At 37.6% G+C, this 16,606-nt stretch overlaps 1 protein-coding gene across 1 annotated transcript; it reads right to left on the bottom strand.

The window, feature by feature from the left end:
• Nucleotides 1-6,892: 6,892 nt before the first annotated feature.
• LOC140171031 (uncharacterized) lies at nucleotides 6,893-11,467 on the bottom strand. Its single transcript, XM_072194212.1, has 3 exons — nucleotides 11,204-11,467; nucleotides 8,199-8,597; nucleotides 6,893-7,057 (listed from the first exon to the last, which is right to left on the bottom strand). Exons 1-3 carry the CDS (start codon nucleotides 11,465-11,467, stop codon nucleotides 6,893-6,895), a joined length of 828 nt encoding a protein of 275 aa, XP_072050313.1.
• Between the last annotated feature and the right edge of the window lie 5,139 nt (nucleotides 11,468-16,606).

Raw genomic sequence — 16,606 nt, 5'->3', positions numbered from 1 at the left:
TACGAAGGTTTCGACCCACCAAGTTTGAGGCCGATTGGACAAAGTTTGAAATTTGACCCTCCGTAATGACCTTTGACCTCGGTTGACCTCGATTTTATTTCAGGCATTACATTCCCCTCCTATCAAGGAGTCGACCCACCAAGTTTGGGCCCGATCGGACAAGGTTTAAAAGTTTGACCTTTGACCTTGACCTCCGATGACCTTTGAAACTACCCGGTAAACAGCGCCCGCCCGATACCCAGCTATGTGTGAAATATCGGGATGATGCGTCGAAGTGCGGCGGAACGCATAGCCGGACAGACACACAGACAGACAGACAACGGCTATTATTTTAGTAGTACTAGTGCACCTGCAGCTGTGAGAGCCCTGATGCTGTGAGAGCACTGGCATGATAGCGATACTGTTTGACCCCAGATGACCTATGACCTCGGGTGTAATTTTTTTCATGCTCCCCTCATACGAAGGATTCCACCTATCAAGTTTAAGCCCAATAGGGCAAAGTTTAAATTTAGCCCCTACATGACCTTTGACCTCGGCTGACCTCAATTTTGTTTGGCACATATATTCCCCTCATATCAAGGATTCCACCCACCAAGTTTGAGCCCGATAGGACAAAGTTTGAAATCCATGACCTTTGACCTTTAACCTCGGATGACCTCCATATAATGTTTTTCATGCTCCCCTCATACGAAGGTTTCGACCCACCAAGTTTGAGCCCGATCGGACAAAGTTTGAAATTTGACCCCTCTGCAATGACCTTTGACCTCGGTCGACCTCGATTTTATTTCGGGCATATATTCGCCTCGTATCAAGGATGCCACCCACCAAGTTTGGGCCCGATCGGACAAAGTTTCAAATTTTGACCTTTGACCTTGACCTCCGATGACCTTGAAAACTACCCGGTAAACAGCGCACGCCCGGTACCCATATATGTCTGAAATATCGGAACCATGCGTCGAAGCGCGGCGAAACGCATAGCCGGACAGGCACACAGACAGACAGACACACATCTAACGGCTATTATTTTAGTAGTATAGATGCTTGAAAAAACGTTCCAAACTTTTGTTGAGGTGTTTACTTCAACTAAAGCGTATGTATGAAAAGCCGTCCATCATATAAACATTTTGCCCTTTCGTATTAAAGGCTTTTGTTCCCCAAAACACCAACAAATTAGGTCATGTTAGGATTAGGAATGTATATCTTCAATATGAAATGCCAAAATGTTCAATTGATGGTGTGCTTTTCATGCCAGCTACATACACTTTAAGTACATATCATTAGATTTATAAAGTTTACTTTAAGGGATGGGGTATGAACGTTTGGACAGTATTTATTATGGGACATTAGAGCACATCAGACATATCAAATTGCATTCTGAATACGAAGAATGTCATTCTGATATCAAATAATTTTGATTTTTTGAAATTCGCAATGTAATACACATTTTATGGCAAATGATTAAAAATTGATATTTTTGATATTTAACAGTACTCGAAGTAAACTTTATAAATCTGATGATTTATACTTGAAGTTTATGTAGGTGGGATGAAAAAGCCGACGATCAATTGAAAATTTTGACCTTTCGTTTTTGAAGATATGGATTTTTTCCCAAAACACACACAAAAATTAGGTCTTTTGGGGAAAAAATCCATATCTTCAATATGAAAGGTCAAAATTTTCAATTGATTGTCGGCTTTTCCTCCCAGCTACATACATTTTAAGAATATATCATTAGATTTATAAAATTTACTTCGAGGACTGTTATATATCAAAAATGTGAAAAATATCAAATTTTAATAATTTGTCATAAGATTTGTACTATATCGTGAATTTCAAAAATGAAAATTATTTGATATCAGAAAGACATTCTTCGTATTCAGAATGCAATTCGATATGTCTGATGTGCTCTCATGTCCCACAAAAAATACTGTCGAAACGCTCAAAACGCTCATTCCAGATCCCTTAAGGACTGTTAAATGTCAAAAATTTTAAAAATATCAAATTTTAATAATTTACCATAAAATTTGTATTATATCGCAAACTTTAAAAAAAAAATCAAAATTATTTGATACCAGAAGGACATTCCTCGTGTGCAATTCGATATGTTTGATGTGCTCTCAGGTCACACAAAAATTAGTGTGCAAACGTTGCTATCCGATTCCTTACCATTGAAATTGTTTGTGACATTATTGTTTATGACCATTTACTGGATTCACAATATCATTACGTTTCACTACCTGGAGAGAGTTGAAGAAAAAATTAATTCCCTCCTGAGGTTTGTATCTGTCAATGAGTTGAGCAGATCACAATAAAATTTGTATTATATCGCAAACTTTAAAAAAAAAATCAAAATTATTTGATACCAGAAGGACATTCCTCGTGTGCAATTCGATATGTTTGATGTGCTCTCAGGTCACACAAAAATTAGTGTGCAAACGTTGCTATCCGATTCCTTACCATTGAAATTGTTTGTGACATTATTGTTTATGACCATTTACTGGATTCACAATATCATTACGTTTCACTACCTGGAGAGAGTTGAAGAAAAATTAATTCCCTCCTGAGGTTTGTATCTGTCAATGAGTTGAGCAGATCACAATGATGTCATTATAGCTAGAGGCATATACAAATGGGCCAATGAGTTACATAAAAATGATCTATGACCTTGTGTAGTATTTAGTTCCCAGGAAGTGAGTTTTGCCTAAGGCAATTTGGGGTTAAATGTTGATCCCTCATTACAAGAGTTATTTACCGTCGATTTGGTTGAAAAAGGAGGTGAGACATGATCAAATCCTGGAGGTAACAAAACGTAATGTGCGGTTAGTGCCGCAACTCATTGTAACATTTCTTTACATATCATTATTATGGGTTGTTTTTCAACCAGAAATTAAGATACGATTAGAATTAATCGCAATAATCATCTTACATTCGTAATTCTATACACTTGCCGTTGCTTATGCTATTTTATTTATCTACTTTTTTATTATTCAAACTGTAATTACGATCTTCGGGTTAAATCCTAAAATGATGCAGTCCAGTTTATAACAGTAAAACGAAAATAATTACCCATTTGGGTTTGTCTGTATTACATCATCTGCAGATCCATCTTACTATAATTTGCCTAATGTTGCGTGCGTGCAGGCGTGCGTGCGTGTGTGTGTGCCAAAGGCTCCGTCAGTTTTGATCCGAGCCTCGCCAAATTCGCACGGGGGATGCAGAAAAATACGGGGAGTGTCGTAAGCTACCTTCGGTCGCAATCGGAGGTCGAAGGTCAAAGGTCAAATTTTAAACTTGGTCCGATTGGCTGTAATTCATATGGGAGATCAAGGAAAATATGGGGAGTGTCCTACGCTACCTTCGGTCGAAATCGGAGGTCGAAGGTTAAAGGTCAAATTTTAAACTTGGTCCGATTGGGCTGTAATTTATACGGGAGATCAAGGAAAATATGGGGAGTGTCCTAAGCTACTTTTGGTGAATGCGGGGATCACATTTGGTTGCGATCGGTAAATCTGCGAAAATGTGAATTTTCAAAAATTCACAGTGCCTAAGTCAGTGACCATGGTCTAAACAATTGCACTTGCTGCCTGTGTTCTATAAATAGCTCTGATGCATTCTGATACATGTATGTACTTGAACTTGGTAAAATCTATATTAAGGCAATATCTTCCACTGTGGGTTTTGAAGGAAGAAAGAAAGAGTAGTCAGTAAAACAGGTAAATATATAAATTAATTAATTTAATTAACTACCGGTAATTAAGTAATGTCATCTGAGGTCACAGGTCATCTGCGGTCAAAGGTCATATGGGGTGAAACAGTATCCTATCAGCTGGATTGGGCTTAAACTTGGTACAATAAATTGGAGGAATCGGTCTCAATAAAAGTCCCTATAGCATTAGGCCTATACCATTTTTATAGTAATATACCGGCATATTGAGCTTAATAATCATTTACGCATACGGGTATAGCTCTAGTAATATCAAAGACACCGATTTCATACATGTAGTTGGACTCCATGCTTGAACGAGCACACGTTAAACTTGGGTTGCCAGTCTCCTGATGAAGGTCGAAGTTACGACCGAAAATTTGAGGTATGTCTAATCTTGTGTTGAGATCAAAAGTTTAAAATCATAAATTAAATGAAAGAGTTCACTTATTCAAAATTTGCAAAAAGTAAATATCAATTACTCGATTATCATTCACGTTGACCTAACACTGCACCGGCTGCTCGTTATTCAAGTGTACTTTTCTAATAATGGTTGTCCGATTATATTAAATGCAAGTTTTCCTGATACCGAGTGCCTGATTATAATACAAGTGCCCGGTTGAATTACCCTATTCTGATGAGACTAGCACAGGTTCTGTACATGTAGGCTACATACAGGGCTGTCAACTTTTTGGAATTGCTTGGCGTGAGACAAGCGGCGTACCAGGATTTGACGACTCAATGTTCATTTTGTACCATGCTCGAGAATGTGAATAGCTGGGGAGGGGGGAACAAATTATTCATGACGATGCATGAGATTTTGCTCATTTTCCAGCTTTTAGCGTGAGATTTACTACCTAAGCGTGAGATTATACTACCTTGGCGTGAGACCGTGAGAAAGTGACCCAATGCGTGAGACTCACGGCCAATGCGTGAGAGTTGACAGCCCTGGTACATATATGTGATGCGATCAAGCAAAATCAGTCGGAACTCGGAAATATTAAATTTTCAGTTTCTTACAAAATAGTAAAAAGCATTTACAAAGCTGCATTTTGCAGAAAACTCCATTGAATTTGAACAACCAGTTCTAAAGATATGAGCAATTACAGCGTTTCCAAAACAATAGGAAAGAAAAGGAAATATCACCTTTGTTTGGCTGTATCTCAAAATCAATATTTGCGAGTTCCGACTGATTTTGCTTGATCGCATCACATATGATAATGATCCAAGATATTCCACAAAATACAATGCTTTGCAATCCACCACTTGAACAGGATTTAGCCAAAGCAATCAAAGACTAGAGCTATTTAAGAATATAGACATTGGTAGAAGCTTATAATCCCCTCGCTACGTTCGGTCTGGTTCGGTGCTCGCTTCGCTCGCTTTTCGAGAGGCGTCGCGGTTTGTGGAACGGGGCTAGTTCTAGGTTAGACAAGCGGGGCGGGCATGATACCAAATTGTGCTTGACAATCCTTTACAATACTCACTTTTGCGACTTTTGAAATCATTTTTTGTAATCATGTGTGATTACTAATACATCAGAACATCTGTGGGATTTGAACCATTGGGTATGAATAGGCTATGAGTCTGTAGATTAGGCGCGCGAAAGTTGATTCCGAGTTTATCGTCCCCCGCCCGCGTCACTTTTTGGTAACCAAAACCACCCGCGTCAAATTGTCAAAAATGCCAAAATAATTCATTATTTTCAAAGTATCAGTGTTTTCACCAGCTTTAGCAATTGGAAACATATATTTTTATTTGTAAAACATATAAATTCATAACTTGGAAGCAAAACAAGGCCCTTTTCTAACCTTTCTAGTCCCTACCCATATAAAAACATGTTTATAAATAACAGTGTATGAGGGTCGCTTTAAATCAACACGCATTTTAGGTCAATAATGAAATCTGATGAAATAATGAAAAATGAAAAATGAAAAAGTCACCTCACCAACCTCGGAAAAAAAGGGACGATAAACTGGGAATTGACTTTCATGGGCCTTATGCATGTCAAAAATATTTTCAATGGAAGAAAATGCTTTTAAGATGTAGAAACAAATCCAAAGGGGTAGTTATTTTTGTTTTACTCCTTAATAGATGCCCCTCACCAAGTTTGAATTATTACGAATACTATTTTACACAATGAATGTTGAGAAATGTCAAAATTATTTAAAAAGTTCCCCTTGAGATATATATAAGTTATAGTTTTTCAGATTATTACAATGTTTATCTAAAACATAATTACAATTTTGATATTTTTTGACTTGACTTGTCGGCCAAGTCAGGATTGTTTTTCTGTGATTTTGAGCTTTGTTTTGAGCAAAAAGTGTCTACATTATATAAAATCAAGCTTTACCATAAAACTTTGCATGTAAATTAGATACTTATTGTGGGATATGATAAACGCTTTCCTGTGTTGAGTAATTACTTTGCTTTCTACACAGCCGGGTAAATAAAGAGAGTACCTATATTTATTTTTAATATTTTATCTTTACACTCTTAGAAATAATTTACTCAACTTGAGTAAAAGGTCACAGCTCAACAAAATGAGCAAAACATTACTCAAATTGAGTAAATATTACCAAATATTGAGCTCTTTTTCATAGATATTACCGTACCCTCGATGTTGGGTAATATTTATCAATATGAGCTCAATGTTAAGTAGTTTTACTCATTTGTTGAGTTGTGACCTTTTACTCAATGTTGAGTAGAAAAAGTTTACCTCAAGACCTTATTTTTCAATCTGAACAGCAGCAACTTCCATTTATCACTGATGTTTTCTCACTGTTTTCTGCGCAACTGTTGTACCGGTACTAAATTACCAAAAGGCCCCTGTTGTGACTCTAGCCCAAAGGCTCCCGTTTTATATCTCACCCAAAGACCTATATTTTTTATATTGGTGTCTCACCAAAAGTCACAGCTATACACCTGTACCAACCTCAAGAAGTTCCTCCCTGGTGCTTATTACCCTTTATATATACACTCTAAGGCCTTCTTCGTAATTCCTAGGATTATAAGGCTTGACATCACTACACAAGGGTAGGGTAGAATCCACTGGAGTGTACTCGTCACACTTCCCATCCTGAATGCATCCAACCACACCCAGTGCTGATGCCTTGCCGTCATTGATGGAACCGAAAGGAATACCGATGTACTCATCAGCGGCGTCTTCAGGAGCAAAGTAAACGCGGCCTATGTGAGCTCTGAGGCGTTTCTGGCCGTCCTCGGAAGGGTACCGATTGGCCAAGTAGTGAATTGTCCAAAGTGGTCTTCGTCGGTGATAAAGCGGGACATGTAGAATTCGGTAGGTTCCGGTACATTGTCTTCTCCGTACATGTTTTTCAACACTTCAACCACCTAGCATAAATAGAAGTATCAACTGGGTATTATTACAATATATTATTATATATTATTATTATTATTATTATTATTGGTGGTGGTATTGTTGTTATGCTAATAGTGCATTAAGGCGAATTTTCGTACTATAAAAGGCGTCTCTAAGCCGGAAATGTTCGTTAAGGCGAACATTAACGTTTATATATTATGTTGTGTTAAATTATATTAAGATTTCTGTTAGAGACAGCCTACCACCCTTACTTTATTGCCCTATGGGCGCTTCTATATTGGAACTCACTTAGAGTGTTTAGTCGGATGAGAATCGTCGGCCTCGTTCCTGCCGGCCCTGCGGCCTTGATGTTTTTTGTTGATACAGGTCCAAGGCCGATAACTGCCATTCGCCGACTAAGGGCAAGAAAGCAAATGTGACGGACTGTCGCTAACATTAACCCTAATGTAATTTGACACAACAGTAACCTTAATGTAATTTGACACAACAGTAACCTTAAACTTCTACTTTTATTATTGTTTTAAGCTTTTTACCCCTTAAGGGGTACTACACCCTTCGGCCAATTTTGTGCCTATGTTTGCATTTTTCTCAAAATTATAACGCATTGGTGACATATGTATATTATAGGGGCAAGGACTAGAACTACTGAACTGAAAATTCAGCAACTCAAGGCAAGTAGTTATTGATTTATTGATCAAATATTGGTTTTCCCTCATTTTTGACTGTAACTCCACAAATGTTGTCTGTGCTGAAATAAAATTTCCAGTGCAGTAGTTGTAGTTCTTGCCCTAAAATATACATATCTAACTTGTCACCAATACGCTATAATTTTGAGAAAAATGCAAAAATAAACACAAAATTGGGCAGAGGTGTAGTACCTCCTTAATTTTCCCTCATTATTCAAGCCCTACCATCTACATATTTATAGTTAAAGCTTGTTAGATATCCATATTTCGCGGTTAGTGGTTCTTTGTAGCAATGCGAGGGCAAATTTGTCAGCTATCCAAATTTCGCGGTCAGTGGTTCTCTGTAGCCCTGCAAACAATCTAATTGATATCCCTAGTATCTGTTTTAAAAACATGACAACTTAGCTTCCAACATATAATTTGTTAACAGTGTATTAAAGCGTAATAAGAAAATTGATATACCTACCTCAGCTTGGACGTCCTCATCGGTCATTCGTTCTATACGGTAAGCCTCGTCTCCGGACACGAAACCAATCAAGGTGTTTGTTCCAGTGTGGTAACCTTCTGCATCCAAATTCAGAAATGCAGGATAGTATCCAGCAATTTCACTAGCGTGCAATATGAATTCGGTGTCGTCCCAAAATTTGGTGTCGAATTTAAGGAAGATTGTATCAACGGTACCCATTTGCCAACGACAGAATTCCTCATACTTCCAAGGAGGGAGAAGTGGGTCAAAGGTCACAAAGCCATTTTGAAGAACACCAACGGTGTTTGTAAGGATGACGTATTCGCCGGTGAATTCGGTGCCATTCTCGGTGACGACTGTCACACAATCATCAGCAGTTTGGTTCACTACCCGGACACGCTAGAATGCATAATAATAAGAACATTTTATTATGGAAACATTTTGCGCTTGCTTCGGCATCGGCAAATATCTGATTCTGAACATAGTTCTGCAGGCAGGGATGGAATAAACATACTAATCAGTGGTAAAGTCAGGGTGGTTTTCGCCACAGAGGAAGGGATTACAAACTTCTGAATGTACCGATAATAAACTTGATATCACCGACAAGTGTTCTTTTGTCACGTCAGCTCCTCCCTCCCCCTCCACACCTTACCGGTCAAAGAGAATGACTTTACACTTACAGGGAAAAAATATTGTGCGCGTTCAAAATTAAATGTAAAATATTAATGCTAAAAGTTAAATGTAGTACTCCTGGTAGTATGGACTATGGTTATTCATCTGGAAGGTCGGTAGACACGGTCCCCACCTTTGGCTACACCCACGCGGGCTACACCACTGTACCTCTGGCTACACCCACTCGGGCTACACCACTGTACAGGTGAGGTGAAATAAAGGTCTCGTAACGTACATTATGGAAAGGTTTCTATACAAAAGCGATTCTCTTATAAACCATCATGCGCACAGTTTTCACCTCGATACACCTGAGCACACATTTTCGTCCAAGAGCTCTCAAGCAAGCAGTGATTGTCTCCACTACAGTCTTTCATTACACTACACGGTAATTTTGTCGAAACCTTAAGTGTTCCCTTCATCCAATCGAATCTTTTTTTATATCAAACGAAAGCTAACACTTCCCCCTAAAAACACTTTTGTCACTTTTTCGGCAACAGATAACGCAATTCAATGTTATAACAAGGCGAATGTGGTAAATCTGTGTAAACTATCTATCAAGCGCATTTTGTGACCAAAATGTAGGTTTTAAAAGTCAAAACCTCAAGTGTTCCTTACAATATTTGTCAAATTTTATGTCATAAAAGCACACTTATATTGTCCATACACTAGCGTCACTAGAATGAGCACTGACCAATTATGTTTAAATTGCAAATCTTTTGCAAAAAGTTAATATTTTCGCCTGTTTTGTCATGCGGTTGTAAATTCAATGAACTATGACTTTGCTAAAGAGCGCTTACAAATTGATACGGTATGCGGCCTATGTTTTGGATCACTGTACCATAACTCTGGCTACACCCACTCGGGCTACACCATTGTACAGATGAGGTGAAGGTCTCGTCACATTATAATGGCGTAAATTATAAGTCGCTCGGATGACAAAAATGGCTATTTTGAGATAATTACATTTAAAATTTGTGCAACATTTACCCGTTTGTCACACATTACCTCGATTAAAAATGACCCTTTTCTTGAATGGATATGAAAAATAGATATTTAAGTTACATTTAATGTAGAAAATACATGGTTGTCGTTCACCAATTAATTGTAATTAATCATTAAATTTATATGTCAGTATGTCAAGTTTTTTGAAAATGGTTCTCCATTCCAAACTGACATACGACAAGTGATACGTCAGTATGTAGAATCATGGCTGAATTCATATCAGCATTAGCCATACAGTCACGATGTTCCGAAATAGAGTCGCATGTCGCATATTTGCGACATACTGGCGTATGTCACTGATAGCCCACTATGTTGTGCAAATTATAGGGTATGCTGTACACAGTTTTCCCATTGAGTGCGATACGCCAAAGCTAATTAGTGATTATATCTAATTAATTAATGATATGCGTGTTTGTCAAAATGTAGAACTTAATGCATGGATTATGGAACTAAACTTATCTCATTTTGTCAAAAATGGCTGAAACGCCGGTATGTCATCCGAGCGATTTATTATGAATGTGGAGGTGCGGTCGGAGCACAGCCTGGTCAATCTACAAACGGGGATTGATAGTAATGTTTGTAGTCTGACGTTTTCCCGCAGCTTAGGTTCTAGACCCGTTCTCGGTTGCGAATTTGCTCAAACGATTGCTTTTTTCAAGACTTTGTTCTTCTTTTCAACGTTTCCTTCGGAAAATCCGGGCAGAAAAATTTCCCCTGCGTAGAGCGTCGAATTGTATTCTGGCCTTTTTTGTACGAGGATGTGAACTTTTCCAATGCTGACTTTCTGTATACCTACTATTTGGTGTTTTTGCAACCCATCAGTATACCGATTTTTCACAAAAAACACCAAAAGTTCCCCTAATTGTGCGCATTTAAGGGGTACATAATCATACCCACACCAAGATCACTGAAAGGGCACCGCCAAAGCTCGCCAAACCGTGACATATCCACGTATCAACCATTTTGGCATGCGGTAATATTAACTGATATGCATGTTATCCTTGTTTTCACTCATCAGATGCATATTGCTACCCCCCACACACACACACCCCCTATAGACATGCGGAGAGTGTTTGTTAAAGAGTGTCATTTCGATTTATTTATAAATTATTGTGATGATAATGATCCAGTCTTGGATTTTTTTTTACCTTGGGTGTACCTTTACACCCCATTTTGAAAGTTGTGGTGCAATTTCATCCAACGCAGAGCAATTTGAAGTTAAGTACACACACACCGGTAAATGTTCCTTTCTCACGTAGTGATACCCAAGAAAGTTCAACCATGGCTAAGATTTGAATGTAATGATTCTAATAAACTATTCATAGTCTTACCTCATTCCAACGGATTTTGTCTTCTGGTATCATTTCTTCCTGAGCCCCTAGCAACGGATAAGCCAGTGTTCTGTCATCAAGAATGAAATAGGGATCTGGATAAAGGTTTGCTTGGCGATATGCATTAATCGTTGAGCCATCCTGAGATGACAAACCTTGGAAAAAAGTCAATATTCCACCATTCCATGACTTTATCAACGGGTGTATAAGCTGACCATCCTCCACGAGCAATTGCAGCTTTTTGAGAGATATCTGGCTTGACATTATTGTCCAAGTCTTCAATAATATCATTATAACCTTGTACAACAGACCGAAACCAGGCATACTCTCTTTCACTTGCCTCACTTGTAATATTTTCACCAAGATCGTTGTAAACTGTAAACGACAAAAAGTCTGGTACCGTGTAAGCAACACCGAGATCGTTCAGTTTTTTGTTCAATTGGTGTCCATCCAAACAGGCTTCCTGGAGCGAAGGTGAGCCCACCAAATTCAACGGACTCTAGGTATCCGCGAAGTTGCGCGCTATCTTCTATGATGAGGAAATCATCGATACCATTTTCAAGCAGAGTTGCAGCTGCCTGAATACCCGCAGGACCACCACCGACGATCAATACCTGCGCGTCAACATTATCTGCACCAGTTACTATATTTAGTAAGCTGATGAAAATAAATAGAAGCACTTTTACGTTCTTCATCTTGACAAGACGAACGTTCCCGAGAGTTGAATCCAGTGGTTGACCTATTCTGATATAAAATTGGATGGTTTGAACCCAATGCACAAATTTATTGGTCGAGCTATGAGTTTTAAAATATTGGACGAGACGAAGTTTCTGGTGCGGCTGCCTTTATACGGTGTACTCAATGAAACTGACCAACCTTTACTGACCAACCTTTGGAGAATTGCCGAATCGAGTGCAACTCTACTAGTCTTATAACAAGACTGCCCTACCCCAACCCTAAACTCCGTAAATGAGGACTGGACTCCGAGTCTAGCAAGTTGCACCCTATTCGGTAATTGTACAATCTTCCTTAAAATCTTTTATTGTTGTCGTAATTGATTGTCACGAAGGTGGCTAATTATTACCGAATAGGTCAAAATAGAGTCAAAATAAATCATTAGGGCTAATATGGCGACTCACACAAACTTGCATTTTCAGGTCCCTGGTACTACGTTTATCTATTCATTTACTTGCACGCTGATGAATCACTTTCTATCGCAATTTCCAATATGAAGCAGACGACGAGGAAAACAGCAAAAATGGGGAAAGGGCACCTTAAGGGATCTAAAATGAGGCGTTTATTGCGTTTCGACAATATTTTTTGTGGGACATGAGAGCACCTCAGACCTATCGAATTGCATTCTGAATACGAAGCATGTCTTTCTGATATCAAATAATTTTCATTTTTTGAACATCACAATATAATACAAATTTTATGACAAATTATAAAAATTTGATATTTTTCAAATTTTTGATATATAACAGTCCTCTAAGTAAATTATATAAATCTAATGATATATTCTTAAAGACCAATTTTTTTTGGTGTTTTGGGGGAAAAAATCCATATCTTCAATACGAAAGGTCAAAATTTTCAATTGATCGTCGGCTTTTCATTCCACCTACATACACTTTAAGTATAAATCAACAGATTAATAAAGTTTTCTTCAAGTAGTGTTAAATATCAAAATATCAATTTTTGCAATGATTTGCCATAAAATGTGTATTACATTGCGAATTTCAAAAATCAAAATTATTTGATATCAGAAGGACATTCTTTGTATTCAGAATGCAATTCGATATGTCTGATGTGCTCTAATATCCCACAAAAATACTGTCCAAACGTTCATACCCCAGCCCTTAATCGCACAAATATTACTCAAAAAGGGTAGCTAAACTAGCCATCAAGATGCCGACAACAATCAGTTGAATTGAAGGTTGAATTTTAGGTGAAATTGTACTCAAAAACTTTGAGTACAATTTAGTGTGCTTTCCCCGGGCTTTTTCGTTTTGTTTTTCTTCAGGCCTCTTGACTGATCGCTACCCGCGATTCATACGTGTGTTCATCCCGACTCATATAAAACTAAAATTATTGCTTTGGGTCCATTTTACAGTGATGAAAAATACTTGCTTTGGGTACTTTTTACAATATATACATCTTGAAATACAAATTTCCCCCGTATTGCAAATGTTCACAGAGTCCAAGTTTGTGATGCGAGAACTGCTCTTGTTTTTATAGACATATGAGGAGAGTGTTTGTTAAAGCAATATTATAACATTATCATACAAAATAGATTAGCATTTCTTTGACATAAAATGTTAGTTGTTACTGTCAGATATATCCCTTTATTTTTGAGCCGAACAACTACGGCAAAGCAAAGAAAATTGGATTTTACTACCAGCGCGTATGTCGCCAATACGTACCACTCCTTCGGTCATGTTGTGGTACGACCCTTTGTTGTGTAGATCACCGTCCCGCACGCCGTGTAACGTACTGTCATGACTGTGTGTTATGAACATCGTGTTATGCGTTCGACTAATAATTCCATCGTAATAATAAGACGCCGGTTCCGGCGCTTTATTCAAAATCTCGGATTTTCACAAAACTACAGCACCTAGAGTCTTGATTTTTTGCAGGGTATATTTGTTTAATAAAGTACAATATAATCGTGTAAAAAATGAATTTTAAAAAATCAGTGAGGGCGTCCTCAATAGCAAATGTTATAATATGGCTTTAAAGAGTGTCATTTCGATTAATTTATAAATTATTGTGACGATGATGATCCAGTCATGGAATTTGTTTTTTACCTTGGTTGTACTTTTACACCCCATTTTAGAAAGTTGTGGTGCAATTTCATCGGACACAGAGCAATTTGAAGTGCAGTCGCATTTTGCACCACACTTTTAAAGTTGTATCGCAACAGGCGAATTTTGGGGTGCAGAATACACTGCGATAGGGCTTATTTCGAACGTTTCTTCTTTATACAAAATCAACACGACATCTCCAGTGACCACCCATTGACAATAATTTGTTCTATATAACGAAATCAATAAACCAAAGAGACTTGATGATTTTGAACTATTTGTTAAGTGAACTGGAACTGACTTGCACACACCATAAAGAAGAAAGAAGCACCACCCATCTGTATAGGTACCTGGGACGAAGTAATGATAAAAAGACCAAAACAAGTGGAAATCATTTGTTGTAAGTCAAGAATCTAAATTCCACAAAAAGTAATTAAGCTTGGATGTGACAAAGGTGTATTTGTTGCCATAAAAATTCCTCAAAAGTAGTTGAACTGGCTGTAACAAAGGGCTATTTTTACCTTCAAATCGCCTACGGGAATGGCTTTTTATCTAATGCCAAGGTCCGGTCAATTGCGAGGTAGTACTGCAAAATCCATTACCCCATGGAAGATTTTGGAAATATCTTCCATTAAAGGGAGTATGAATTTCAAATGGAATGAATAAATTGCAGCTCCATTTGTAACTCACACTCTTTCAGTGGAATATTCAGGTTGAATATTTCTCAGAGGGTATATGACATTCAAATGAAGCTGTTTAATATCGTAAACGTTCGCCTCATGGCGCACCTGGGCTCCTTTGCCTTGTGGTGAATTTTATGTACAAAAAAATAGAGAGCTCCTTTCCCTGAAAATCCCAACAAGAATTAAGGGTATATGCTCTTATTTGCTGGTGGGATTTTTATAGGAGGGCACTTTAGTTTGTGCTTAAAGTTCCAGTTATGTCAAGGGAGCTCATAGCGCAATTAGGCGAATGTTTACGGCATGTTTATTCCATTTGAAATTCATACTCCATTTTAACTGGACTACCCCAATAGAGAAACAGCACATTAGTCCTATACGAATCATTATTGGAGTTAGAGTTTAGGGCATTGGGTTAGGGTTAAGGTTAAACTTTGGTTAAAATTAGGGTTAGGTTTAGTGTTAGAGATAGTGTTAGTCAGAGTAAGGGTTAGGGCTAGGATTATAATGGCTTAGGTAATAGGTTATGGTTAGGGGAAGTTTCAGGTATAGGGAAAGGATTAGGGGTTGTAATAATTTTACTGGGTTCTCAGCCTAATGTCCCTTCAGATTGTCGACATGTAACCGTTAAGATATTAGAAAGTGGCCACATATCCACAAAGTGGCCCCATATCCACAAATGCTTCGAAGTGTAAATCTGTGAGTCGGAACTTCATAGGCCACCCTATTACTTATTGTATAAGTTGTTAGCATTGATTATCAATTTGATACCAGTGTTTCCTTTAGTCCCCCGCGTCTTAAGTCTATATCGTGGGCAGAGTTCAAGACATCATATGTTTATATTCGCTGTAGACGTGACGCAATAATTCGCATTAACTACCATAGCATTAGATAAATACAATTTTGACTCATATCGCCCTGCACTACAAGCAGGCTGTACTCTATCACCAGTGTGCAATCATAGATTGAATACAACACCGCCTTTTTCAAAGATACTAATCTTACAGGTGCGAGTGATCAGCATGATATGGTTCAATGCATAGGTACCGCGTGAACGTTGTAGTGTAGGGCGATATAGTCAATATATGTATTCATCTTTTGCTATGGTAGTTAATCCGATTATTACGTCGCTTCTACAGCGAATTATCATGGTTTGCAGGAGCAGCATTTTTCTGTTTTATGAAGATTTACAAAGATTTTTTATTGAAATATTCAGAAAATTTGAGCAAACAAAGGAGTATATTCCAAATTAGCACAAATCATATTATTCTATTAGCATTTTTTTTTTCATATGTTACTATACATTACTTTTGGGTTAAAAACAACAGTTATGTTAGATATGAGATTGCAAAATATTCACCACATTACTTGTAAACACTAATCCATTTCTGATTACTATCTATGTAGCATATTTTTCAACACTAAATATTACGGGGTATAATCTTTGTATCTTATAGGTGGTACTACACCCTTGATAAATTTGTGACTATTTTTTAGCATTTTCAGCTATAACACACTGGTAACAAAAGTTATGTATATTAGCGGGGTGAATCTAGTTACTACATCTGGAATTTCAGTAGTTCAAGACAAGCGGTACGGTATTTATGATAAGAAAGAGGTACCGCTAGAATGTACCTCATTTTTTAACATTCATAATGAACCACTTGTCTTGAATCACTGTAATTTCAGTGAAGTAATTGGATTCCTTGCCCCTATATTTTACATAACTCTTGTTATACCAGTGTGTAGTTATTTTTTGATAAAATTCAAAATTAGTCACAAAATTGATCAGGGGTGTAGTAACACCTAAATATTGCAATCATAATAATGGTTGATGATATTTACTGTATTCACAATATTCGTGGTTGCATTGTGCCACAACTATAGTAATATTTCTTAGAAGCTTTGAGATATCTTTTATT

The sequence above is a fragment of the Amphiura filiformis genome, chromosome 15 (assembly GCF_039555335.1).
Source record: "Amphiura filiformis chromosome 15, Afil_fr2py, whole genome shotgun sequence".
Taxonomy (NCBI): Eukaryota; Metazoa; Echinodermata; class Ophiuroidea; order Amphilepidida; family Amphiuridae; genus Amphiura; species Amphiura filiformis.
The sequence above is the reverse complement of the archived record's forward strand: the minus strand, read 5'-3'. Positions and strand labels throughout refer to the sequence as shown.

Bases quoted from the DNA above. Each gene is read 5' to 3' on its own strand.
- LOC140171031 (XM_072194212.1), bottom strand. From the start codon at position 11,467: ATGTCAAGCCAGATATCTCTCAAAAAGCTGCAATTGCTCGTGGAGGAT. The intron at 8,598-11,203 runs GTAAGACTATGA...TATGCATTCTAG, and splicing joins ACAAAATCCGTTGGAATGAG to CGTGTCCGGGTAGTGAACCA. The intron at 7,058-8,198 runs GTAGGTATATCA...TATTTATGCTAG, and splicing joins ATGAGGACGTCCAAGCTGAG to GTGGTTGAAGTGTTGAAAAA.